Genomic DNA, 27,899 nt, shown 5'->3' with positions numbered 1-27,899 from the left:
TGCTCGAAATTGACGGAAACCAATTTCAAGATGGCTACCGTGGCGGCCATATTGAACCTCGCAGTGTGCCCATTTTCGAATGGAACCTTCCTCTACTCAACCCCAACACACACTGCAAAAATGGATTTAATCGGAAAAGCCGTTCTGATTGAAATTGACGGAAACCAATTTCAAGATGGCTGCCGTGGCAGCCATATTGAAAATCGCAGTGCACCCATGAACCTTCCTCTACTCAACCCCAACACACACTGCAAACATGGATTTAATCGGACAAGCCGTTCTGCTCGAAATTGATGGAAACTAAAAGTTGACGGACGCCCGGATGGCTGCTGTGGCGGGCATATTGAAAATCGCAGCGCACCCATTTTCGAAAAGAACCTTCCTCTACTCAACCCCAGCACACACTGCAAAAATGGATTTAATCGGACAAGCTGTTCTCCTTGAAATTGACGGAAACCAAAAGTTGACGGACGCCCGGACGCCTGCCAGTAACAACGCCCGTGACGACAATACCCTTTAGCCCAATTTGGGCTAAGTGTGAAAAGTGGAAGAATGAAGAATTGATCATACCCCATTTACGATAATTAAATAATTGATAGTAATAAAGTCGATCGAGCCGAACCTTTTGCAATGGAGCCACCATCAAAAAACAGCGCCTGCAAAAACATGACCAACTATCAATAATAATTTTTTCACCAGGACGACGACAAGAACCTCTATTTTAGAAACACCCCACCATCTATGGTTATGACATCAATAATAATGGAGGTAGGTCTGCGTCATGTACAGTAATATCTCGATTTACAAACACCATGCGTTCTTCGAAAGTTGTTCTTAAATTGAAAGGTTGCAATTCCTCCGTGATTGTCCCATTTGTATAATCTATCCATATATATATTCTCCGTAGGTGATTCTGTCTGTCTGTGAGTCTGTCTGGGGTTGTGGCCTCCTCTGTTGAGGGAGTAGCTCCACCCATTCTGGAAGAGGCTTCAAAAACAAATATCCACCATTTTCTTTCCTCGCATAGCTTTGAGGCCTGTTCTGTTATGCCCGTGGTGTCTTGCTCTCTCTCACAGTTTTATTTAAACTCTAATTCGATATATCATTTCATTTTTCATAGTCGCTAACAAACTGTTTATTGTCCATTACGATGTGGATATTCTTACGACAACGAAACAAATTATCTAATTCGTTTTAAATCGATATAATTAATTTGATGGTGAGCTCCGATCATCAGATATGTTATCATATGTGAGAAACAACTCTGAATCAAGACGTTACCATGATCGGTAAGTTCGGCAAAGAAGGAGTCACGTGACCTCTCAAATGCGCTAATGATTCTAAAACCGAAAATAGTACAAACACAACCTATACATCGTTTTAAAGGTAATTTTATTGCTCATCCAATAACATCACACTCAAGTGTGAAAAATAGTTTGAAGAATAAAGGACCCACGTGACGCCAACTACAAACCACCACTTGACAACAGGTGAACCTCCAATGATTACCTTATCCTCACATCAAGGTGAGTTGTTGTTTTGCTCTTTGTTTGGGATCATACTGCTTTGAGCTCCCAAGGTTAATCACAATGAAACTTTCTACCGTCTGATTTTTAACCACGATATACCTGAAAATGGGTTTTATACCGTGACGGTGATGAGGAGGTCATTTGGCCCGTTATTGTCGTGTTTCACTCCTGAGTTAATTTATTTATGAACCCGAGGTAATTTCTTTACTACACCTTCACTCCTTTACACACTTTAGACCCTTTACACTCATTAGAACCTTTTAGACCCTTTCCACCCCTTAGACCCTTTTGGACCCTTTCCACCCCTTAGACCCCTCTAGACCCTTTACACTCCTTATAACTATTTGACCCTTTCCACCCCTTAGAGCCTTTTAGACCCTTTCCACCCCTTAGACCCCTTTGACCCTTTACACTCCTTTAGACCCCTTTGACCCTTTACACCCCTTTGACCCTTTACACCCCTTTGACCCTTTACACCCCTTTAGAAACCATTGACCCTTTACACCCCTTAGAACATTTTTAGACCCCGTTTAACCCTTTACACCCCTTAGACCCTTTTTAACCCTTTACACCCTTTAGACCCCATTTAACCCTTTACTCCCCTTAGACCTCTTTGACCCTTTACACCCCTTAGATGCTTTGAACCCCTTCGACATATTTAGACCTGTTACACCCATTAGATCCTTTAAACCCCTTAGACTCTGTTCGACCCTGTACACCCCTTAGACCCCTTTGACCATTTACACCCCTTTAAACCCTTCACACTCCTTAGACTCTTTACACCCCTTAGACCCCTTTAGACCCTTTACACCCCCATAGACCTATTTGACCATTTACACCCCTTAGACCCCTTTGACCATTTACTCCCCCTTTAGACCCCTAACACTCCTTAGACCTTTTACACCCCTTAGATCCCTTTATACCCTAAGACCCCTTTGACCATTTACACCCCTTAGACCCACCCATTCGACCATTTACACCCCCTTTAGACCCCTAACACTCCTTAGACCGTTTACTCCCCTTAGACCCCTAACACTCCTTAGACCGTTTACTCCCCGAAGACCCTGTTACGGACGCGGTTTAGATGTTATTTACCGAGCGGTGGTATTGCCGCGACCTAACAGTTCCCCCGATTCTTCCCCAACTCACCCGATTCACCCAGACATTGACCAAATCGCGCTATGCCAAATCAATGATGGAAAGGACACGACGACTGGGATAGATGAAACGACGCAAGGGGTACAGTTCTCAAGACCTCCGGAGGAGGATATAATTACAGTGGTGGAGAAAAGGGGTAGATTACACGGCAGAGTGAGGTAAAAGACACAGAAGAGATGGGCACTTAAATACAATCTTATCTATTCCCGGACAGACCACAGACAAACGGAACAAGGCTGACTTACACAGGGATTGATGGCAGGGAGGGACAGGTAGTTCGATGGCACAAGGTGCACCTTGGCTCGGGGACAGGATAAAGCACGGTCCAGTCCAGAAGATGCGGGGAGGCTTCACAGCGCTCGGAGGTGGTCTTGCTTGCTCCAAGCTCAGCGCGCATCTGACGTCACCTCCCTCTCCCTGCGCATGCTCAGCGGGGAGTGACACGCCCTCGGCTGGTTGGCTCCGCCCCACTGGGGCCGGTCCGCCGCTTCCATTGGGTGCGGGGGTTACCGGGCTCCACCCTTGACGAGGAGCTGACAGGGAGCCCCTATTTGGTAACCCCGTCGAGCACATGTTCGATGGCGGCTCGTTGGGAAGGCCTGGTGCCCTCCCAACACCCCCTACCAACCAAGCCGGAGTGAGGACGCGCACTTCCCGCGCCCGCCGCTGCCGTTGCTGTTGTTGTTGTTGTTGTTGCTGAACCGTGAGGAAGAGCTGCGGGGAGGTATTGGGAGGTCCTAAACTTCCTAACGGTGCCATACAATCACATTCTGGTGCAACGAAGGGTCAGAATTAATGGAAACGAGTCCTTAACTGACATAGACTAAGAATAACTAGCAAGATGTCCTATAGTTGTCTTACATGAGATGCGGTGAACCTGGGCACGACATTTAATGGGGGAAATAGGGGGAGGTCGGGTCTACAGAGTGTTGTTTACAGAAAATGGGACTAGGGAATGGGGGATTGGGGATAGTTGGGAAGTATTGAGGAAATAGGGGAATATTTACAAGCGGATATGGATGGATGCAAATCCCATATCCGCAACATTGCACCCTTCTCTACCTCGGGGTGTCCCGACCTGATAAATTTTTACCTACTTTAGTGTGGCACTCAGATGTAGTTCCCTCTACTATTAACTCAACCCTGAGTGCGACAGTTTTACAGATGTTCACAAATGAGTAAATATGTCCCCCTGCGACGTTGCACCCTTCTCCTAACAGAAACACACCCACAGGATAACCGAATCGCGGAAAGCATCCTCAAACTAAACATACAGCCGGTAGGGAGCATCATTTATACAAGACTACACTGATATTTACACTACGATCCAGGACCTGTTCTTTGAGGAACACATGCAGATGTTATGCATAGGGAGAGCACGCATGCCAGCATCGATACACCAACCCACAAGTGCCCTATGGCCCTACGGCCTTTAATAATGTGCAGAGCACCCCGTCCAAGCACCAAAAGCACCACCCCATTACGCACAGTCAGCACCATCCGGTGCACCAATAAAGTGTTCAATAACAATGCACCATCAAGTGTCCATGGTCACCGGTGGTGTCGCAGCCGGCCGATGTTCTGCCGCTGGTCTTGCCTTCATGGAGTGCACTTGGCCTTCTGGCTTCTTTAGAAATAAAGAAAGGCGCCAACCGCATCCATTTCTTAATTGTGGCCGTCAGGGGGCCAACTAAAAGTGGTTCACCTGTATGGCATAGGTGCCACGTTGACCCAGAGGTCCATCCACGGGTGGTGCTTGACCGCAAAAGAACTGCGGTCCATTGTGGGCGGCCACAAAAATTGTGGTCCTTATGGTGTATCGATCCAGGCAGCAAGCAGCGGAAGTACAGGCCCACAACTGCGGAGCCAGCACCTCTCTCTCCTCTCTGTCTGCCCCAAAGCCAGATCCTCGGAGGTGGGAGACAAAAGAAGACAAGTGAGTAATTTGGTAAGGGTGCAAAAGTGCATGCAATACAAGGTAATGCACACTGGGGGCACATGGGAACCAGGTGAGACAGGTACGTTCCTACCGTACGCCCCCCCCCCCCACCAGGTAACCTACATTGCCCCTCCCTTACCCCTTACTGTATCCACAAAACACAACACTACCCATAAACATCTACTTTACACATCAACAAACGTCCCTACTGTCTTCCCCGTTCCTCCCATAAACCAAATTCGTCTTCTCTCCCTCCTAACCAATCAAATTTGCCATTTCCAACTCTCATCAAAATCTGCCATCTCCAACTCAACATCAAAATCTGCCATCACCAATTCATCATCAGTCCCTCCTAAGGAGGGAGAGATGGAATCACCCCAATGTCTTATCCACGTCGTGATGCGTCTCACAAATCCAAACAGCAATTCTCATTTCCTGCAACACAAAACAAAGAAAACACAGGTGTGGAGTCATCATCATCACCTCAGGTAAGTGGCTGCGTATGGTGCGACAGGTTCATCAATCCTAACTATTTCCTAAATGACTTTAACAACTTTACATTACCCGGGGTCTTTCTCCTGCCAAACCATTGGCCCTCATTACTCTATGTGGTTCGAAGAACCAAAATCCCATTGACCATCTGTGGTGCACACCATCAATTTGGGTCTCACTCCCCGATTCAACACTCGGTGCCCCCGCACAATTTCGGTGGCTGGGTCGTTTGACGCTCCCAGCTGGTCCGCCCACCTGCACACCTCCACCACTGTTGTTGCCTACCGAGCTCACCTGCTCCTCACCCTAACCTAACTAACTGGGGAAGGCCCTCTCGCACTCTCACCCCCTCAGTGCCCTCTCTGGCACGGGCTGCCCGATCCACACCCGGGATCCTCAGGCACCCACTGACACTAACGGCTCCCAGAGCCCACCTGCGGCCTCACCTGGCCGACATCTAACAGTGGCGGAGTGCCCAACCATTCACACTCATACTAACAGGCCACACGACCAGCCAATTTCACCACACCAATGCACCCATCCACAATACCATTCTGCAACCGCACCACAAATGCCAATATCCAACCACAATTTACCTATACCTTCTAACTATTCTTTAAACTACCCTCCCCGGGTACTCGTGAAAAGGGGGTCCACTCTTCCCCCATCCACACCTTCGCACCATGCACACCACTCCGTACCACTTACTCCAACTCTCTCCACACCACTCATTCTCTGCTCCATATATTCCACACACCTGTACTTGCACACCTGTGCTCTCATACTTGGTGCCGCCTGTACCCTTCTCTCCCCCAAGCGCATTCGCGCTGATCCACAACACTCACTACTCACAATGACACTCATCCGCAATGCTCTCTCATTCATCACTTGTACACTCACACACACCTCGGAGCATTGCCTCACCGATGCCTCATTTGAAGCTGCTCACCAGCACTTCCATTCACACTGCATCATCTGCTCTGTCTACTCCCTTCTAAAACTCGCGCTCCTCAGTCGTCCCTTACACTCAGCGCTCCCACGTCATTATCAAACACTAAGCTACTACGTCCCCACTACAGGTATCAGTCACTATCTAAACCTTAACGTTACCTAATGTCATCTTCGCTAGATCCCTACACACAATATCCTAACCCACTCAGGCTAGTTTTCACTGCCATACACCCCATAATCTATAGCGCATTTGCCCCAAGTTTGTGAGGGATGACAGAGTTGCCATCCCACCACATCGGGCATCTCCCACTACCAATTTTGCACATCAAATTTCAACAAATCAAAAATTTGCCAATCACTACCCATCATCTGCCAATCATTACTGCCAATCCTTTGCCAATCATCAAATTTTGTTTTTCTAATTTCGGGGCCAAAACACTATCCTCGTCATTACAGTCTACTTACTAATGCCTCTCGGTGCGCCAATTCACTTCTAAAGCTCGGCTTCGTACAGCCAAGCCATGAATGCGGGTTGTTTGGTGCCAGCGGCTGGATACGTCCCGCATTCGGTGCAGGGAAGGAGGTTTACCCGGGCCGAGGTCCCACGCACCATCTCGGCACGGAGCCATCCCATGGCCCGATTTCGACCTGCCGGAATGCCTCAACAAAAAGTGGTCGCCATGACGACCCTTCCTATCGGGCTGCCCGCTCTGCCTAGTGGAGCACGGACGCGGCCGTTCCAAGCGAGGCCCAGCGTGGATCGCGTACGGCGGTCCTTTCGAACCCGCCGTGGCTTGGATCCCCGCTGGTTCTCGCGGCACGCGAAGCTGCCCGACGCGCACCGAGGGCCCGATTCGGCTATAAGTCGTTCTAACCTCTAACCCGGTTACCGTCGATGCCTCACCTGCATGCTTACACGCATACGCTACCCCTTTCTTGCTCATACATCCAGCCGTTTCCCTGCTCTTGGTCATTGCACCTTCTCTTACACACCCAGGTACACTCATTCCACTCACAGACTTGGTCACACACCTGACCACCGAACACCTTGGCACACATTCGTCGCTCGCACACCTCACCAACACACCTCTTCGCGCCCCCTCCTCGGTCACCTCCTCTGTGACAATCACAGGTGTGCTCTCACTCGCACACCCAACCACGTGCCTCACGACCAATTCCAGCGTGCATTCCCACACACGCTCTACCATTCCAGGTGTGCTTCCTTCCATTCCAGGTGTACATCCTCTCTCACCTGCCACAACCAACTCATGCTCCGTGTCACTCTTACTACTCTCACCTCCACTCTCGGTCGCGCACTCACCCTTACTCTCGACAGCGCACTCTTTCCTCATGCACCTGTCCGTTACACACCTTTCTTGCGCACCCTCTTGCGCACACTCTTTCGTTACTTCCTCCGTAACACTCACCACAGGTGTACACTCTTCCTTACTTTTGACAGCGCACTCTTTCCCCATGCACCTGTCCGTCACACATCTTTCTCGCGCACCCTCTCCCGTTACATTCTCTGTAACACTCACCACAGGCGTGCATTCTCCCTTTACACCCTCCGTAACACTCCTCACTACGCGCTTCCATGTGCTCCCTCGCACATGCGCTATGACCGACTCACTCTCGACAGCACCCTCACTCCTTGGCACGCACTTTTTCCTCACACACCCCAGAGTCGGACTTTCTCGCACACCTCCTTTTTCGCACACCAGACCTGTCGCACACTTCACCAACGGCCTCTCACGAACACCCGGGTCCATCTCGACCCCCAAGCTTATTAAATCACCTGGCGCATCATACGCACGACCATATTGGTCACCACTTACACCGGGTCCTCTTTCTCTTCGCTTCTCCTCCATCACCTGCGAATCCCTCATCCGGTTAATGAGCACATCATCACGATCCGAACACAGACTTTGGACCAATTCTTTTACTTCCTCCTTTATCTCTTTCTTATCCTCTCTCCGTCGCTTCTTAATTTCGCTCACCCCTTCTTCCACTTCTTCTAATTTCTGCTTCACCTCCTTCATCTCCTCGTGCGCCCCCTTAAGTTCTTCCTCTAACTCCACCTTATTTTTTTATATGTGCTCCCGCACCTCCCGCTCTTTAACCTCCATCACCTCTACCACCTTGTGCATTTTCCTCGTCAGGTCCTCATGTACCGTCTGACACTCTTTTTTAATTGCCCCTACGTCCTTTTTCATCTCCTTCTGTGTCGATTTTAAACCCTCTATTACCGCTGTGTTCTTCTTTACCTGTCCCCCAACTCCTTTTGTCCCACTGTCAGTTGTTCTACTCCCAGCGTCAACTCCTTTATACCACCTTGCAATTTTACAGTCCCCTTTCTCACCTCCTTCTCCATGCGCTCCTCACAGTGCTTCACCTCCTCGCGCACTCCTCCGACCTCCTCACTCACACCTCTTCTGATCTCCTCTCCCATCACTTGCATCTCCTGCCCAGATGCCACCCTCATCTGCTCCATTTCCTCCCTGTGAGCATCCAATTTAGTTTCTACCCCCATTCTGACCCCCTCTATCTGCTGCCCCATTTTTTAAACTTCCCTTTCCGCTTGGTCCCTCATGTCCCTCAATTTGCCTTCCATACTGTTTTCTAACCCCTCTAACCCCTTTTTCATCCCTTCCATTTGATTCTCTTGAGCGGCCATTCTGTTTTCTACCCCCGTTAACCCATGTTTCACCCCTTTGATCCAATTGTCTAACCCCTCAAATTTAGCTTGTAGCCGTTCCCCCATTTCTCCAATTTTGCCCCCCATTTCTCCAATTTTGCCCCCCATTTCGCCCCCCATAACCCCCAATTGCTCACTCTGAGCCCTTATTTGCTCACTCTGAGCATCCATCCGGTTCCCCATTTCGCTCCCCAATCGCTCACTATCAGCCCTCATTACCCCCATTTGCTCACTCTGAGCCTCTATACTGTTTTTCAAACCTCCAATTTGGTCTCCCATTTGTCCCATAAGGGCCCTCATTTGCAGGAAAAAAAGGTTCGAATCCACCAGCGGCGCTGCTACGGTCGCGGGCACGGTCGCCGTAGCCATGTGCGAGGCGCCATTTTGCGCGCCCGTAACCTCGTGCGCGAGGACGACATTTTGCGAACCTGCCGCCCTCACTGCTTCGCTCTCCTCATGTCCCTCAATTTGGTCCTGGATCGACCCTGCCTCACTCTCCTCTACCGGAACCCAGCCGTCTTGATCTCCCATAGCGCGACTTTCAAAATTCGGGTTTTTTGTAAAACAAAATCAAATTTCGGTGACTTGTAATTTTGAGCGCGTTAAGCGCGCTTCGGGTCCGTATCTCACTCCCGACACCAATTGTTACGGACGCGGTTTAGATGTTATTTACCGAGCGGTGGTATTGCCGCGACCTAACAGTTCCCCCGATTCTTCCCCAACTCACCCGATTCACCCAGACGTTGACCAAATCGCGCTATGCCAAATCAATGATGGAAAGGACACGACGACTGGGATAGATGAAACGACGCAAGGGGTACAGTTCTCAAGACCTCCGGAGGAGGATATAATTACAGTGGTGGAGAAAAGGGGTAGATTACACGGCAGAGTGAGGTAAAAGACACAGAAGAGATGGGCACTTAAATACAATCTTATCTATTCCCGGACAGACCACAGACAAACGGAACAAGGCTGACTTACACAGGGATTGATGGCAGGGAGGGACAGGTAGTTCGATGGCACAAGGTGCACCTTAGCTCGGGGACAGGATAAAGCACGGTCCAGTCCAGAAGATGCGGGGAGGCCTCACAGCGCTCGGAGGTGGTCTTGCTTGCTCCAAGCTCAGCGCGCATCTGACGTCACCTCCCTCTCCCTGCGCATGCTCAGCGGGGAGTGACACGCCCTCGGCTGGTTGGCTCCGCCCCACTGGGGCCGGTCCGCCGCTTCCATTGGGTGCGGGGGTTACCGGGCTCCGCCCTTGACGAGGAGCTGACAGGGAGCCCCTATTTGGTAACCCCGTCGAGCACATGTTCGATGGCGGCTCGTTGGGAAGGCCTGGTGCCCTCCCAACACCCCCTACCAACCAAGCCGGAGTGAGGACGCGCACTTCCCGCGCCCGCCGCTGCCGTTGCTGTTGTTGTTGTTGTTGTTGTTGCTGCTGAACCGTGAGGAAGAGCTGCGGGGAGGTATTGGGCGGTCCTAAACTTCCTAACGGTGCCATACAATCACATTCTGGTGCAACGAAGGGTCAGAATTAATGGAAACGAGTCCTTAACTGACATAGACTAAGAATAACTAGCATGATGTCCTATAGTTGTCTTACATGAGATGCGGTGAACCTGGGCACGACATTTAATGGGGGAAATAGGGGGAGGTCGGGTCTACAGAGTGTTGTTTGCAGAAAATGGGACTAGGGAATGGGGGATTGTGGATAGTTGGGAAGTATTGAGGAAATAGGGGAATATTTACAAGCGGATATGGATGGATGCAAATCCCATATCCGCAACAACCCCTTTAGACCCTGAGACCCCATTAGACCCTGAGACCCCTTTAGACCCTGAGACCCCTTTGACCATTTCCACCTCTTAGACCCACCTCTTCGACCATTTACACCCCTTTAAACCCATAACACTCTTTAGACCCTTCACGCCACTTAGTCCCCTTTGACCCTTCACACCCATTTTGACCCGTTACACCCCTTTAACCCCCTTAGACCTTTTCCACCCCTCAGACCTTTACACCCTTTAGACCCTTTCATACCCATTTCGACCCTTTTGAGACATATGCACCTTTTGACACTTTTCAGACCTATTGACTTTTTTTAGACACTTTGGCCAATTTAAGACCATTTGGACACTTTTGACCCCTTTTGCTCTTTTGTCATGAGACACCTTTCGACCCAATTTGGCCCTTTTAAGATCATTGATTCTTTAAACACTTTAGACCCCTTTATGACCCTAAAAAAAACTTTAGACCCCTTAGATAATTCGAATACATTTCCTCCCAAAATCGGTTTTGACGACCTTTTCTGTGCACTATTCGTGTTGCATCACACGTTGCGATGATGAATCTAAACTGATGCGGGGGTCTCATGGTATGCAAACTGAATGCAAAGTGAAACTGATATTGAAACGTGAAACTGAAACTACTGATATATGGATCATCGAATGGGAAACCAGAATGAAATGCAGTGGGTAATTGCTGAAAGCAAAGCTATGGTGAATATGGAGAGAGAGTGAGGGAAAGTCGGAGCTGAAGAAACAATGTGGAGAGGGATAGGTGCCTGGAGGTGGTCTGTTGGTATGGAAAGAACTTTGGTGATCTTCCATCAGGTTGTAGGCCCAAAACATGCCTAAATCCGTTGCCCAGCTGAGCTTTTATAATATCACCCTTACTCCTGAGCAGTACTTCGGAGGTAGAACAAGTATGGATTGGAAATCTTAGCTTTTTTTTTTTTTTTTTTTTTTTTTGTATACAAGATCGAGGCTCGTGAAAGAGCGAACATTAATCACACAGAAAGACAAACCGACACAAAAAACATATAACATCGGGAGCGGTAGACAAGATGGGGAGACAGGGGGAAGGACACAAACACAACATTTGAGAGCAGGGACCGAGAGACATAGAGACATCGAGAGAGAGAGGGCGAGGGCTTTGGGGGGGGGGGGGGGGCATGGGAAGGGGGGCGGTGGGAGAGGTATAAAACATATGGACACTGCCAGGACTTCCAGGAAAGAAGTTGGAATTTCAAACAAGGTGGATCTGGGGTGAATTAGCGGGGGTAGAAAAGATCAAGGTTTTGGATGGGGGAAGATAAGAGATGGTGGTGAACAGCTGTTTTAAAGACCTGGAGGGAGGAGTGGGATTGAAGGGAGTGAGGGAGTTTGTTCCAGAGGCGGGAGAAAAGAGGAATGAAAGAGTGAAGGTGAGCAGAGAGCCGAGATTTCGGCAGTTTAACCATCAGAGGGTTGCTGGCAGATCTTGTGCGACCTGTAGGAATATTTGGGGGACAGAGCACAGAGAGCTGGGGGTGCAAGGCCGGAGAGGAGTCGGTAGAAGACAGAAAGACCACCTACCTGCCTGCGGTGAGTGAGTGAAAGGCCCTCAGAGATAGCTTCATCGCGGGAGATTCCAATAATTCTGAAAGCTTTGGTTTCAACAGCGTGAAGCCGAGCTAGGTGTGAGGCAGGAGCACCGGCCCATAGGGGTGAACAGTATTCCATTGAGCTGCGGATGAAAGCCTTGTATGTGGTGAGGAGCTCAGGTGTGCCGAGGAAGGACTTCGCACGACGGAGGATGCCCAGTCGGCGACTGGCTTTGGAGGCCAGCTTGGAAATGTGGTTTTCCCAAGAAAGATCATGGCAGATAGTGAGACCCAAAAGCTTGAGCGACAGAACTTCTTGGAGAGGATTGTTGAGAAAGTAGATGGGAGGGTTGTCCAGTCGATCTTTTCGGAGAGACATAGTAAGAGTGTGAGATTTGTCAGGATTGAAAGACATGTTCCACTTGTTTGACCAGTCTGTGATTTTGTCCAAGTCTTCAGAGAGTGAGGAGGCTGCAGACTGCCGATCTGAGGGAAGAGGAATGGAGCGGCAGAGAGTGGAGTCATCAGCAAAGACATAGAGAGGATTTTCAAGAGAGTCAGAGAGATCATTGATGAAGACCAGAAAAAGCACAGGGCCCAGAACACTGCCTTGGGGAACTCCAGCCTGAACAGGAAGAGGAGATGAGAGAAACCCATTCAGGGCCACACGTTGACGACGACTAGAGAGGAAGTCCGCCAGCCATGCGTGGAGATTTCCATGGATACCAAAGGAGGAGAGTTTGGTGAGCAGAGCGGGGTGCCAGACCGTGTCGAAGGCACGTGATATGTCGAGGGAGACAGCTCTAATTTCCTGTTTGGCATTGAGGACCTCCATCCATTGTTGAGACAGCAGAAGCAGCATGTCCAGAGTAGGGTGACCTGGTCTGAAACCAAATTGATGATCAGAGATCAAGCCATTGGAGAAGAGGAAAGATTTCATATCCGAAGCAATGATTGATTCCATGACTTTGCTGATAATTGGGAGAAGGCTGATTGGTCTGTAGTTGCTAGGATCTGTTTTTGCACCTTTTTTGTGCAAAGCGGTGATGTTGGCTGATTTCCAAGCAGATGGCAGTTGACCTTGAGCAAAAGAGAGGGTGAAGAGAACAGAGAGAGGGTGAGATAGAGCGGCAGAGCAGGATTTTTAGGACCCGTGGGCTGATGCCGTCGGGTCCAGTTGCAGAATCAGAGTCTAGGGTTGACAGAAACTTTTTCACCTTGTCAGGAGGAAAGGACACGGAGTCCAGGAGCAGCAGGGTACGACTGGGTATGGTGGGTACAGAGAGGGATGGGTTTGGGACACAAGATTTAGAGGCAAACACAGAGTTGAGGCATTCAGCTTTTTCACGTGCGGAGTCAGCTGTGTAGCCATTTGAGGTAAGGGAGGGGATGGAGGGGGAACAAACACCAGAAACGGATTTGACCAGACGCCACCAGGATTTGGAAGAGTGAGACAGATAAGAGAGTTCGGTCTTGAGAACGGAGAGATATTGTTTCCTGGCTCTCCTGAGGGTGGACACACACTTGTTTCGGGCTTTGTGAAAGGAAATGAGATTTCCTTCCGTTGGATTTGCTTTCCAGGAGACGAAGGCAAGTTGTTTCTGGGCAACAGCCTCACCACAAGATTCCGTGTACCATGGACGGGAGGAAGGGTATGACAACTGAAGACGAGATGGGATAAATCTGTGGATGAGAGAGAGCAATTTACTTTGGAAGAATTCCCAGGATGAGTTGATGTCAGAGGTGGTAGAGATGGGAGACCAGTCCAGATGATTGATGGCTGCTTGAAGACCGTGCCAGTTGGCCTGAGTGAAATGCCAGACTCGTCGACGCTGAGCAGGCTCCCTGAGGATGGTCAGAGAGATGTCCACTTTAACAAGGACATGATCAGATGATCCGATTGGAGCAGAAGAAGAGCAGCAGACATTTTCAGGGAAGTTAGTCATAACCAAGTCCAGAAGAGAAGATGTTCCGTTGACTGAGATCCGGGTTGGGAAATTGACAGATTGTGTCAGTCCCAGTGAGTCGCAGAAGTCCTTTGCTGAGGAGCCATGGCTGGTGAGAGAGGTACCCACACCCAGCCAACTGGCATGATGACAGTTGAAATCACCACATATGAGGAAGAGAGAGTTGGGATGAGTTGATAGACGTTGGTCCATATTATCAGACAGCGAGATGTAGATGGAGTCATCACTGTTTGGTGGTCGGTACAACACACATATGAACAAGAGGTGGGAGCGAAGGGGAAGCCGTAGCCAGAGGTATTCCTGGGGGTGAGGTGGAGAGAGTGCAGTGCAGGGTGAGTGAGGAAGAGAGTTTTTGATAAAGATAGCAACTCCGCCTCCAGGACGAGGCTCAGGTCTATCATACCGGAGGAGGGAGTAGCCCGGGAGAGATACTAAGGAATCAGAGACATCATAAAGGAGGAAAGTTTCTGTTAAGCAGATCACGTCTGGTTTGACAGAAGCAACCTGTATGGAGAGATCAGTTAAGTTTGAACGAAGGCCCCGGATGTTTGAGGTCCATACCGTTAATGAAGAGGAAGGGGGAGCATCAGATACAGAACAGGGGGGAGGAGGGGTAGGGTAAGATGTGGAAGAGGTGGAAGAGGTAGGGAGAGCTGTTGAAGGTGTGTCAGAGATTTCAGAATAGCTCGGAGAAAGGGAAGGATGGGGCGGACAAAAGGTTTGATGGTGATTGGGTGAGGCACAATGAGGTGTTATTTGAGGAGGGGGAAGAGCGAGGCAGAAGGTTGGGGGAGATGGAGGTGAGAGTTGGAAGGGGGAAGATGCGGGGAGGATGCTTTGAGGAGGGGGGGTGAGAGGGGGGAAATTGAGAAGCAATGAGGGTGGGGAGATTTGAAGGGGAGGGGTGAGGGGGGAGTTTGGGAGGGAAGGGACAAGGGGAGGGATTTGAAAGGGATGGGATATGGGGGAGATTTGGAGGGGAGGGGTGAGGGAGGAGTCTAGGAGGGGAGGGGCGAGGGGGCGTCTTGGCGGGGAGGGGTGAGGGGGTAGTTTAGGAGGGAGGGGGCAAGGAGGGAGATTTGAAAGGGATGGGTGATGGGGAAGATTTGGAGGGGAGGGGTGATGGGGAAGATTTGGAGGGGAGGGGTTATGGGGAAGATTTGGAGGGGAGGGGTGAGATTGGATTTTAGAAAGTGTACGATTTATGGGAAACTAACATTTATTGCAAAATGAGTTTCTTGTGACCTTCGAGTTAAAAATACGTTTAAGGACGCTGGATGGAGGATGGAGTGCAGGAGAGTTTAGGGAATGTAGAAAAAAGGCACTATAGGAGATGGATATTTTTTTGGGGATGAATTGATTTGGTGAGCAAGTCGAAAGCAGCCTTTTAAAGAAGAAGAAGAAAAAGGTGTTATAAAATATGACGGAATACATAACTTGAGGGGAAAGTGTAAACATTGAAGGTTAATAACAGTGAAAACTATCTGGGGAAATGGGGGAGAAACACGTGGTCGAAGAACAAACGAACGAATAAGAATGAATAAACGAATGAGAACAGAGAAGGAAATGTTTTTTTTGTTTTTTTTTTGAGTTGAGATTTACACAAGGAAGTAGGCTATGGGTGAAAAGACTGGGAATACAGAGAACGAAAGTTATTGGATCACAAACGACGGACCGCTGAGAGAAAAACAAAGCCTCAAGGTTGTACAGTGTACACTGTACAAGGCCTCAAGACACGACACGAATTAACACGATTTTCAATACAGGTATGAAAGATTTGCACCGAAAAATCTTCGTCGGGACACAATATACGTACAACACCATAAATAAATACAGTTTTAACGAAAATACAAATGGGAACAATCACTTAACTTCGATTTCAAATCGTTCGCGATGCGGCAAAGGCCTTGCTCGCGACACGGCAAAGCTAATAGAATGGAACGAGGTTTTCGAGGTTCCCAGCTGCACCCATTGCGACATTTGCTCACTCAATATTTACACTGAATTCCCGTTTCTATCAATACACACTCCAAAGGAAATTGCTCATTTCAGGTGAAACATCTACGAACCCCCGTCATTGACGGGCACCTTTGCTAGTGTGATTAAATGTGATGTAATGTCTTGAGCTGAACGAAGAGACGAGCCGCGCGAAGGGACGACCTTGAATGAGCTTATATAAACTGTGTCCATTCGGTGCGCAATCAGGTGGCATTTTGTATCCCAGTGCTGTAGACTACTGAGATTTAACAGGTACGTAAATGCTTGCTTGCAGGAAACTAGGAGATGTATGATTTGATTACTTTCTTTATGGAACTAATCATCTGCATTCTTGTCTTGTAGGATTGTTAGAGATATAGTTCAATAAAGCCTTATTTATTGGAAGAGGTCTGAGTTTTATTTCACAACAGCTAGTGATGGAACCCAGGTTGGGAAACTAAAACACCAGTGCACGTACCCCTTAGGCCATCCTGCCAGCCCGCAGGCAACACTGATTGGAGCTCTTCCGATTTACATCTTCCTGTGACTTTAAATATTTTCGAATTTATTGTAGGAAACACAAATTGAATTTTCGAGGTTTTTAAGAAGGTCAAAACGAATAAGAAGTAAAACATGTTTAATGATAATTGATGTACCGTGAATGAAAGATTGGTTGATTGGTTGATATTTATTTATTTGATACTCATAACAGACATAACAATATTCATATTTCGTTCAATCATCATATAGGAGGGGTTATATTAGTCTTAAGCAAAGTTTGAAAATGACACCCCTCAATTTCATACTACGCAACAATATGAGAATGCAAAAATGATAGGAAAAGAAAAACGAGACAGAAAAGAAAGCTTGAGACGGTGTTTTGTTCTGACCAAGGGTAAGGCCTGAAATATCAGTTGCTACTGGAATGTCTAGTGTGTCTGCTTGCTACTACTACTACTACTACTACTACTTCTACCAAAAACAACAAAACGAGGAGGAGTTTAACAAGTTATACAATGATCATGTCGTACAGGAATTAGAAGGCTTAACAGAAAGGCCAGTACTACCTAGGAGGACAACTCCACCAAGGAGAATTTATGAAGGCAAACAGCCACACAGCTTCTCCTCCATAGAAGTGCACTTCCGATACTTCTGACAGAAATTATATGAAGTCCTTGACATTCTGGATCAAGAGCTTGGCAGAAGATTTGAGCAAAAAGGCCTGCAACTCCTCCAGAATCTGGAAAACCTTATTCTAGAATCTGCCTATGGGGAGTATTCCATAAGATTTGAGCAAAAAGGCCTGCAACTCCTCCAGAATCTGGAAAACCTTCTTCTAGAATCTGCCTATAGGGAGTATTCCATAAGATTTGAGCAAAAAGGCCTGCAACTCCTCCAGAATCTGGAAAACCTTCTGCTTGAATTTGCCAATGTGGGGTATTCCAGAATACCCAAATCAATTGAAGACCAGAACAAAAATGACATCAATCTAGGACATCTAGGCCTCCAGCTACAAATGTTGCATGATCTTGTAAGATCTGACACCAGCGTTGTTCATGTAACAAGCATGGAGACCATTTGCCAGGCCATTTCTGTGGATGCAGTCAGTAAAAAGCTCTTTACAGAGGACCACAACATTCTCAAACTGTACTATATACCTTGCGAGTCACTACAAAAACATCCGAGCAAAGTGTTACGTGCTCCTCCCCAAACCCCGGTCACGGTGTACCTCCGAGCCCTGAGAGGAGTCACGGCAGAAAGATGTGTTATTCTGTATGTCAACGGTCAATGGTGAAACCACACCAATTGTTACCAACAAACAAGTATTGTATTAAGATCACACAAGAATAACAGTACAACAACAATAGTAATCAATTGTACAACCAATATATATTTCCTATGATGGTACCATCAGGTTCGTACAATATAACTCACTGTGCTCCAAGTGAGCGAAAAGAAGAACATTCCCAATGTCTCTATTCCGGCATCAAGCCAAAGTCGATCCGCTCCAGTGATCGTCAGAACGATGTCTAATCGAGACCAGAATCCCGTTCGGATGACAGTCACAGTCACGCTGCCAAAGCTGCACAAAGGTGCCTTCAAGGTGACTGGGAAATCACACCCTCGGGTATGGATGTTCCACGGCTCCCAGTCGGCGAACCCCAGATTTCCCACTCAAAAGCCACGTTACACACACACACCAGATTAACGTCTGAATGCGGTGAAAATGGTTGAAGCGAAGTGAAAAACCTTGAGCAAAGCGCAAATCCTGCGCGAGGTAAAAATGGCCGACGGCCCGTTCTCATGGCGTAACGGCACTCCGATGATTCTCGTCGGAATCAACCGCAAAACCTGTCATGCAGGTTGATCTGTCACAGCGATAACAACTCTGTCACAGGAATCCTTTTCCCGGGAAACCCGAAGTTCACTCGTGCTCCTCGTTCGTCAACGTTTGCTCCAGACCTCAAAGCAGCTCGACTTCTTGTCCAACTCACTCGCTCCGCCTTCTCTTCCTCCTCTTCCTCTTCGTCGTCGTCTGGTTCCGGTTTCATTTAAAACATTAACTTTTTTACCTTTTGAAAATAGTAATCTCTATTTCCCTTAAACGACAACAATAATAGTACATGGAATCAAAAATGTTTACAGTGGATGAAAACCACAACAACGGAAGTGACGAATCCGTAACAGAAGTCATTCAATCCTGAGAAGAGTGACAAACTACCTGAGGTCAACCATGAGCCAACAAAGGCTGAACAACTCTGATCTGCCATGATATGAAAGATCGCACGGACAAGATCGACATATTAAAATTCGTGAATCACTTTTGTCAAGCAAATGATTCAAGGATGAAGTATTTTCGCTAATTTGACTGAAGCCAAACAAACTCAGAAAATGGGCAAAGAGCGTCAAATAAAGTTTTGAATTTTCCAAAGAATTTTGCTGAAATACAGTTTTCAAAAATAACGTTACACAACTGCATTTACATCATGTTCGTCATTTTTTGTCTTCTCTCTTTAAATTAGTTGAAATCCTGAAAAACGTTTTTTCAAACAAATTAAATTACACCCCCCCCCCCCCCCCTACACTTCTTATGACGTCCCTACTCCCCTGCTACTCTGCGTGAGTGAAATTCTGGAATGCACAGGCGCTGTGACCTTTCTCTGAGAATAGCCAAAGAGATGCTGACTCTCCCATGTGCTTGTGAGAGTCCGATGAACCATTTGGAGCCGAGGAAGAGCAGGAGACATTCGCGGGGAGGTTTGTCATCACTAAGTCTCGAAGGGAAGAAGATAACGATTTATTTATCCACCTGAAGATGTTACCTTTCCTTTTCTCATCTGTTAATCTCTCAAAATTGTTATTTTTTATTCCATTGAATGTGATAGTAAAACACTCTACCATGGGCTGCATTGACTGCTAATGTCTTGTGAATCCATATGGTCATGACTCATTAACCCCGAAAGTAAATGTACCAGGCAATGAAAATGTCCAAAGACATATCTTAAAGTTTTTTTATCACCATAACTATGAATTATTTTCAGCTCTGTTTTTCAAAATATACTTTACGAAACCGTTCCACCAGCCAAAATCAATGTCTTTGTAAGATTTGATAAATTAATTATTTTCTTTTGTAATCATGGAATGTTTTGTAGGTTTTGAAGATGTACCTCCCATTCTGTGGAATCGCCATCACCAACGCCCAGCTATTTGCCGCTTCGCGTAAAGAGTACGAGAGAAGCCGGGTGAGACGGACGCTGTGGCTGGGATTCATTTCATTCTGTTTTATTGTCCATGTGAAGCATGATGCACATTTTTCATTAAGGGAATGCAGAGACACCAACCTTTGGCTATCTTTATGTACAAGCAGAGTATTGTCTCTTGGTTTAATTTGCAAAGCCAGAAGATGTAATTTTGTACACAAATTTGCAGCAAGTTGGACGTTACCTAAAAGGCCTCTATGGTAGTGATGTCCAAGCTGCATCGACTAAAATATGCCTCTTGCAGACATCACGAAACACTCAATCTGGGAGGTCTTGTTGACTTTTATGGGGATATGCAGAACATAATGAAAGCCCCACATATACTGTGTGTGCCTGTTCGTATATATACCAGAAACCTGCTCTCTCTTTTGCACAGATTCATTCCATCTCTTCAATTAACTTACCCGTCCTCTCGCTATTAGTACTCTGAATCCTGGGGTGAGGCCGTTGCTTTAAAACAATGTGAATTTTCCTCCATGAAGGCAAATCCAACTGAAGACAACCTCAGAGCAATACTACAAAACTCGCAACGAGTGTCTACTCTCTCGAGTGCCAGAAAATAACATCTGTCCAATCACAAGAATGAGCTTTCAAACTTGTCTCCCTCCTGTAATACCTGGTGGTGCCTTGTCAGGACTTGAACCCTCTGCCTTCTCCATGCTTTGTCACTCTCAGGTATCTGCAGGACACACTCTGTCCACTAGCAAGCCCCTCTTAGTGAAACTGTCTAATTCCAGAACCACTACTCACCTCAACTCATTTATTCTGTTTTTCCCCACCTGTGGAACCACATTCCACATCCTCTTCAATCTCATTCTTCCCTCCAGGTCTTCAAGACAGCTGTTCACCACCATCTCAAGTCATCCCCGTCCAAAATCATGAACTTTTCTACACCTGTTAAACCAAACCACCCCTCCCAATGATTTTTGCTTATGTATCCATGTTGTCCACCCTTTGCGTTGTCCCTTATCCCTCATCGTTACCTGCATCCCTTGTTTGTCTGTCTCTGTCTATTTTCTCCCTCCAACCTGCTGTTGGCATTTCCACTTTCTCCTATTGTTACCCTCGCCAGAGGAGAGGGTATTGCATTTGAGTCCGTTTGTCTGTCTGTTTGTCCGCACAGAATAAATATGATTTTCTCTGTAACCGTTGGTCCGATTAATTTTCACCATAGGTGCAACTCCACCTGTATAATTTTTAAATGATAATTATGACGTCATAGGTCACGTGGTTTGGCCGCCATCTTGGAAAAACCGAAAAACTTTGCACCTCTATATCTCGGAAAACGCTGAATAGAAAAAATTGAGGCAAGGCTCATTGTAAAGAACTCTCTATGGGGAATAAAATATGTTAATGATGATGTCATAGGTGCCTCCATTATGACGTCATAATTCGACAAGTAGAAAACTTCATCCTATCAAGATGAAATTTCTTGAGCGCCATGTCGGCATAAAGTTGTGGAGGAAAAAAAAAAATGATGACGTCATCGGTCTCGTGGTTCGGCCGCCATCTTGGAAAAACCGAAAAAATCAGCACCTCTATATCTCCAAAAGCGCTGAATATAAAAAAATTGAGACATGGCTCATTGTAAAGATCTCTCCATGGGGAATAAAATATGTTAATGATGATGTCATAGGTGCCTCCATTATGACGTCATAATTCGACAAGTACAAAACTTCATCTGATCAAGATGAAATTTATTGAGCGTATTTCTACATGACGTAGGCATAAATTGGTGGAGAACAAAAAATGATGATGTCATCGGTCACGTGGTTCAGCCGCCATATTTGTTTTAACACAAAATCCTTAAAAACCACTGAAAATACATCCTGGCGAGGGTTTGCAATCTCTGATTGCTCTTTTTCTTGTTCCCTTTGTTATGTCGTGTCATGAATTGTTCTGTGTCATAGCTCTTCCACTACTCTAGGCCATGTAGTAAAAATATTTTTTTTACCCCCATTCAAACAATGCTTTCACATTCGCGGCATTCTCCAGGAGTGTATCACTCCAGGAATGTATCAATGTTGGTAAGGGGTGGGGTGGTTGAACAGGTGTGAAAAAAGATCATGATTTTCGATGCCAACTGTACACAAAAGAGAATCCCAATGCCGATTTCATCACTTATTGGCGAATCATCAACGACATCACACACAGCAACACGTACCATCGAGGCTCCCAAGTGTGTGCCATGCCAAAACGTTTAACAGTCAACCTACGTATATATAAAAAAACAAAGACCCACTCACATCTCTTATATGTGAGTGGAGAGAATAACCAATCAGCTCTGAGGAGATGTGGGTGGAATGTGGGTACTCACCCATATCCCACCCACATGTGGATTTGTGTTGTGGGTGGGTTATTTATCCAGCTTTAGTGATGTAGATATTGGTGATGAAACCGGTCCGGCAGCTGAGGAGGTGTGCAGCATTGGGAATCTCATGTGCACTACATGGCCAAACGTATGTGGACACCCGAACATCACACCCGTATGTGCTCGTCACTCGTCGAACATCTCATTCCAAAATCATGGGCATTAACATGGAGTTGGACATCCCTTTGCTGCTATAACAGCCTCCACTTTTCTGGGAAGGCTTTCCACTAGATGTTGGAACATTGCTCCAGGGATTTGCTTCCATTCAGCCACAAGAGCAGTAGTGATGTCGGGCACTGATGTTGGGCGATTAGGCCTGGCTTGCAGTCGGTGTTCCAATTCATCCCAAAGGTGTTCGATTGGGTTGAGGTCATGGCTCTGTGCAGGCCAGTCAAGTTCTTCCACACCGATCTTGACAAACCATTTCTGTATGGACTTCGCTTTGTGCACGGGGCCATTGTCATGCTGAAACAGGAAAGGGCCTTCCCCAAACTGTTGCCACAAAGTTGGAAGCACACGATCGTCTAGAATGTCATTGTATGCTGTAGCGTTAACATTTCCCTTCAGTAGAACTAAGGGGCCTAGCCCGAACCACGAAAAACAACCCCAGACCATTATTCCTCCTCCACCAAACTTTACAGTTGTCACTATGCATTCAGGCAGGTAGCATTCTCCTGGCATCCGCCAAAACCAGATTCGTCCGTCGGACTGCCAGATGGTGAAGCGTGATTCACTACTCCAGAGAACGCGTTTCCACTGCTCCAGAGTCCAATGGCGGCGAGCTTTATACCACTCCAGCCGATGCTTGGCATTGCGCATGGGGATCTTAGGCTTATGTGCGGCTGCTCGGCCATGAAAACCCATTTCATGAAGCTCCCGACAAACAGTTGTTGTGCTGACGTTGCTTCCAGAGTCAGTTTAGAACTCGGTAGTGAGTGTTGCAACTGAGGACAGACGATTTTTACGTGCTTCGGCACTCGGCGGTCACGTTCTGTGAGCTTGTGTGGCATACCACTTTGCGGCTGAGCTGTTGTTGCTCCTAGACGTTTCCACTGTACAATAACAGCACTTACAGTTGACCAGGGCAGCTCTAGCAGGGCAGAAATTTGATGAACTATCTTGTTGGAATGGTGGCATCCTATGATGGTGCCACATTGAAAGTCACTGAGCTCTTCAGTACGGCCCATTCTACTACCAATGTTTGTCTATGGAGAATGCATGGCTGTGTGCTTGATTATATATACACCTGTCTATGGGTGTGGCTGAAACAGCCGAATACACTAATTAGAAGGGGTGTCCGCATATTTTTGGCCACGTAGTGTATGTACTTCTGGTGAATATCTGCAGCTGTGGAGGAACTCAGGTAGAGCTTGAAACAGCAATGGGCTTACCTTAGGGTAGCTTTTCAATTCATTTCATGGTTTATTTCAAAAATTAAACACTTGAAAACGTTAACCTGGGAATAAGAACAAGATATATCTTCCAAAAAGTACATAGCAGTTAAAAAGTAAATTGCGTTTTTGTTTTTTTACAAGCGTAGCCTAAAAATAAATACAGCCAAACATTTTACATAGATTTGGGGGGAACTGAATGGATTTAATTCAATATTTTAACAAAATAAGGAATTGATTTTACATAGATTTGGGTGGAAGTCAATGGATTTCATTCAATATCCTAACAAAATAAGGAATTTTGCTATTCTTATACTTGGTTGTTCTGCAGAAGATCTGGGGATTTTGAGTGCATTTCTAAGAGCATAATGTGTCTTATGTAACCTGTAATTGTCTCATCTCAAGTTATTTTAGCATTTCTTTCAGAAACTTCTGGCAAATTTACAGTCTGCTTTGCTTCAGAGTTTGTACCCTACAGACATGCTGGGTCTGATCATAATGCTGATAGTGAAGAGTAATATTATTATTAGGGCTCTTTTCTGAATTCTCCCCAACTTGTTTCTCAGATATTCGCTCAAGCTAGAATTCCAGACTGTAACAGCGTACTCAAGGAGAGATCTCACATGGTCTATATGATCATCAAATCTTCACAATAAATATTGAAGTTCTTAAATAATTTCAACATGTACAGTTTACCATTTGCTCTAGACGGAATATTCTGAATGTGTAAGTTCCTAAGTTCCACTTGAATTCCATTGAAATAGTAATCCCTAAGATTCGAAGGTGTTGAACTTCCTCAAGTGGTTCTGATTGCAAAGTTAACTGTGGCATCTGGAGCAGGTTTTTCATAAAACAAACTTGTATGCGGGAACATTTCTTGTTTTGAGCATTTCTTGTTCATTCAATTTCATGTTTGAGCAATTTTTAAACTCACTGAGGACATCTTGCATCGCTTGTACTGGTTGCCTGTCTCTTCTGTTTTCGACTATTGTCATATCATCTTCATATTTAAGAACCAAAATGGCTTCTGCTACCTGTTCCACTTGAGCCATTGTATTATTGTTCTGAACCAGAAAGCATAAGGGGCCTAAATTGGTAAATTGAGGTGCACCACTCATGAGGATCTTACTGTCAGACAAGGTACCCATGTATCGTACACTGACTTATTTGGTTCAAAAAATTACAGATCCAAAGAATTATAGCTGGTCTTACATTTAAATCTATTTCCCGACCCGGACCCGGATCTCAGTGTCATGTCAATTTCCCGACCCGGATCTCAGTGTCATGTCAATTTCCCGACCCGGATCTTAGTCAATGGAGTATCTTTTCTTCTAGACTTGGTTATGATAAACTTCCCTGCAAATGTCTGCTGCTCTTCTTCTGCTCCAATCGGTTCTTCTGATCATGTGCTTGTTAAAGTGGACATCTCTCTGGCCATTCTCAGAGAGCCTCCTCAGCACCGACGAGTATGGCATTTCACTCAGGCCGACTGGCACGGGCTGCAAGCGGCCATCAATCATCTGGACTGGTCTCCCATCTCCACTGCCTCTGACATCAATTCTTCCTGGGAATTCTTCCAAAGCAAACTGCTCTCTCTCATGCACAGATTTATCCCATCTCGTCTTCAGTTGTCTTACCCTTCCTCCCGTCCATGGTACACTGAATCTTGTGGTGAGGCAGTTGCCCTGAAACAACTTGCCTTTGCCTCTTAGAAGGCAAATCCAACTGAAGGCAATATCAGTTCCTTCCACCAAGCTCGGAACAAGTGTGTGTCTACCCTCAGGAGTGCCAGGAAGCACGATCTCTCCACACTCAAGAATGAACTCCCAAACCTGTCTCCTTCCTCCAAATCCTGGTGGCGTCTGGTCAAATCCGTTTCTGGTGTTTGTTCCCCCTCCATCCCCTCCCTTACCTCAAATGGCTACACAGTTGACATCACACGTGACAAAGCCGAATGCCTCAACTCTGTGTTTGCCTCAAAATCTTGTGTCCCAAACCCATCTCCGACTCTCTGGAAATTCCTCTGTATCTCTTTGCTGATGACTCCACTCTCTGCCGCTCCATTCCTCTTCCCTCAGATCGGCAGTCTGCAGCCTCCTCACTCTCTGAAGACCTGGACAAAATCACAGACTGGTCAAACATGTGGAACATGTCTTTCAATCCTGACAAATCTCACACTCTTACTATGTCTCTCCGAAAAGATCGACTGGATAACCCTCCCATCTACTTTCTCAACAATCCTCTCCAAGAAGTTCTGTCGCTCAAGCTTTTGGGTCTCACCATCTGCCATGATCTTTCTTGGGAAAACCACATTTCCAAGCTGGCCTCCAAAGCCAGTCGCCGACTGGGCATCCTCCGTCGTGCGAAGTCCTTCCTAGGCACACCTGAGCTCCTCACCACATACAAGGCTTTCATCCGCAGCTCAATGGAATACTGTTCTCCCCTATGGGCTGGTGCTCCTGCCTCACACCTGGCTCGGCTTCACGCTGTTGAATCCAAAGCTTTCAGAATCATTGGAATCTCCCGCGATGAAGCTATCTCTGAGGGCCTTTCACTCACTCACCGCAGGCAGGTAGGTGGTCTTTCTGTCTTCTACCGACTCCTCTCCGGCCTTGCTCCCCCAGCTCTCTCTGTGCTCTGTCCCCCAAATATTCCTACAGGTAGCACAAGATCTGCCAGCCACCCTCTGATGGTTAAACTGCCGAAATCTCGGCTCTCTGCTCACCTTCACTCTTTCATTCCTCTTTTCTCCCGCCTCTGGAACAAACTCCCACACTCACTTCAATCACACTCCTCCCTCCAGGTCTTCAAAACAGCTGTTCACCACCATCTCTTATCTTCCCCCATCCAAAACCTTGATCTTTTCTACCCCCACTAATTCACCCCAGATCCACCTTGTTTGAAATTCCAACTTCTTTCCTGGAAGTCTTGGCAGTGTCCATATGTTTTATACCTCTCCCACCCCCCCCCCCCCTTCCCATGCCTTCCCCCCAAAGCCCTCTCCCTCCCACAGTTCTCTCGATGTCTCCATGTCTCTCGGTCCCTGCTCTCAAATGTTGTGTTTGTGTCCTTCCCCCTCTCTCCCCATCTTGTCTACCGCTCCCGATGTTATTTGTTTTGTGTGTCTGTTTATCTTTCTGTGTGATTAATGTTCGCTCTTTCACGAGCCTCGATCTTGTATACAAAAAAAAAAAAAAAAAAAAAAAAAAAAAACTCTCTCTGTTCCCACCTTACCCAGTCGAACCCAACTGCTCCTGGACTCTGTGTCCTTCTCTCCTGACAAGGTGGAGAAGTTTTTGTCAAACCTCGACTCTGACTCTGTAGCTGGACCAGACGGCATCAGCCCACGGGTCCTAAAATCCTGCTCTGCCGCTCTATCTCACCCTCTCTCTGTTCTTTTCACCCTGTCTTTTGCTCAAGGTCATCTGCCAGTATCTTGGAAATCAGCAAACATTACCGCTTTACACAAAAAATGTGCAGAAATAGATCCTTGCAACTACAGACCAATCAGCCTGTTCCCAATTATCAGCAAAGTCATGGAATCCATCATTGCTTCGGATATCAAACCCTTCCTCTTCTCCAATGGCTTAATCTCCAATCATCAATTTGGTGTCAGACCAGGTCACTGTACTCTGGACATGCTGCTTCTGCTGTCTCAACAATGGATGGAGGTCCTCAATGCCAAACAGGAAATCAGAGCTGTCTCCCTTGACATATCACGTGCCTTCGATACGGTCTGGCACCCAGCTGTGCTCACCAAACTCTCCTCCTATGGTATCCATGGAAATCTCCACGCTTGGCTTGCGGACTTCCTCTCTGGTTGTAGTCAACATGTGGCCCTGAATGGATTTCTCTCATCGCCTCTTCCTGTTCTAGCTGGAGTTCCCCAAGGTAGTGTTCTGGGCCCTGTGCTTTTTCTGGTCTTCATCAATGATCTCTCCGACCCTCTGGAAAATCCTCTCTATCTCTTTGCTGATGACTCCACTCTCTGCCGCTCCATTCCTCATCCCTCAGATCGGCAGCCCGCAGCCTCCTCACTCTCTGAAGACCTGGGCAAAATCACAGACTGGTCAAACAAGTGGAACATGTCTTTCAATCCTGACAAATCTCACACTCTTACTATGTCTCTCTGAAAATACCGACTGGAAAACCCTCCTATCTACGTTCTCAACAATCCTCTCCAAGAAGTTCTGTCGCTCAAGCTTTTGGGTCTCACTATCTGCCATGATCTTTCTTGGGATAACCACATTTCCAAGCTGGCCTCCAAAGCCAGTCGCCGACTGGGCATCCTCCGTCGTGCGAAG

General features: G+C 47.0%; 1 protein-coding gene across 1 annotated transcript in view; it reads left to right on the top strand.

Moving 5' to 3' along the window:
- Positions 1-27,899, top strand: part of PDE11A (phosphodiesterase 11A) — a 304,458-nt gene that overhangs the window by 69,580 nt on the left and 206,979 nt on the right. Inside the window, exon 3 of the mRNA XM_068126191.2 lies at positions 19,726-19,815. Coding sequence (XP_067982292.2) covers positions 19,726-19,815 — 90 coding nt within the window. The remainder of the gene's footprint in view (positions 1-19,725; positions 19,816-27,899) is intronic.

The sequence above is a fragment of the Myxine glutinosa genome, chromosome 10 (assembly GCF_964187855.1).
Source record: "Myxine glutinosa chromosome 10, kmMyxGlut1.1, whole genome shotgun sequence".
In the NCBI taxonomy this organism is placed as follows: Eukaryota; Metazoa; Chordata; class Myxini; order Myxiniformes; family Myxinidae; genus Myxine; species Myxine glutinosa.
This window is presented reverse-complemented; position numbering and strand designations above follow the sequence as displayed.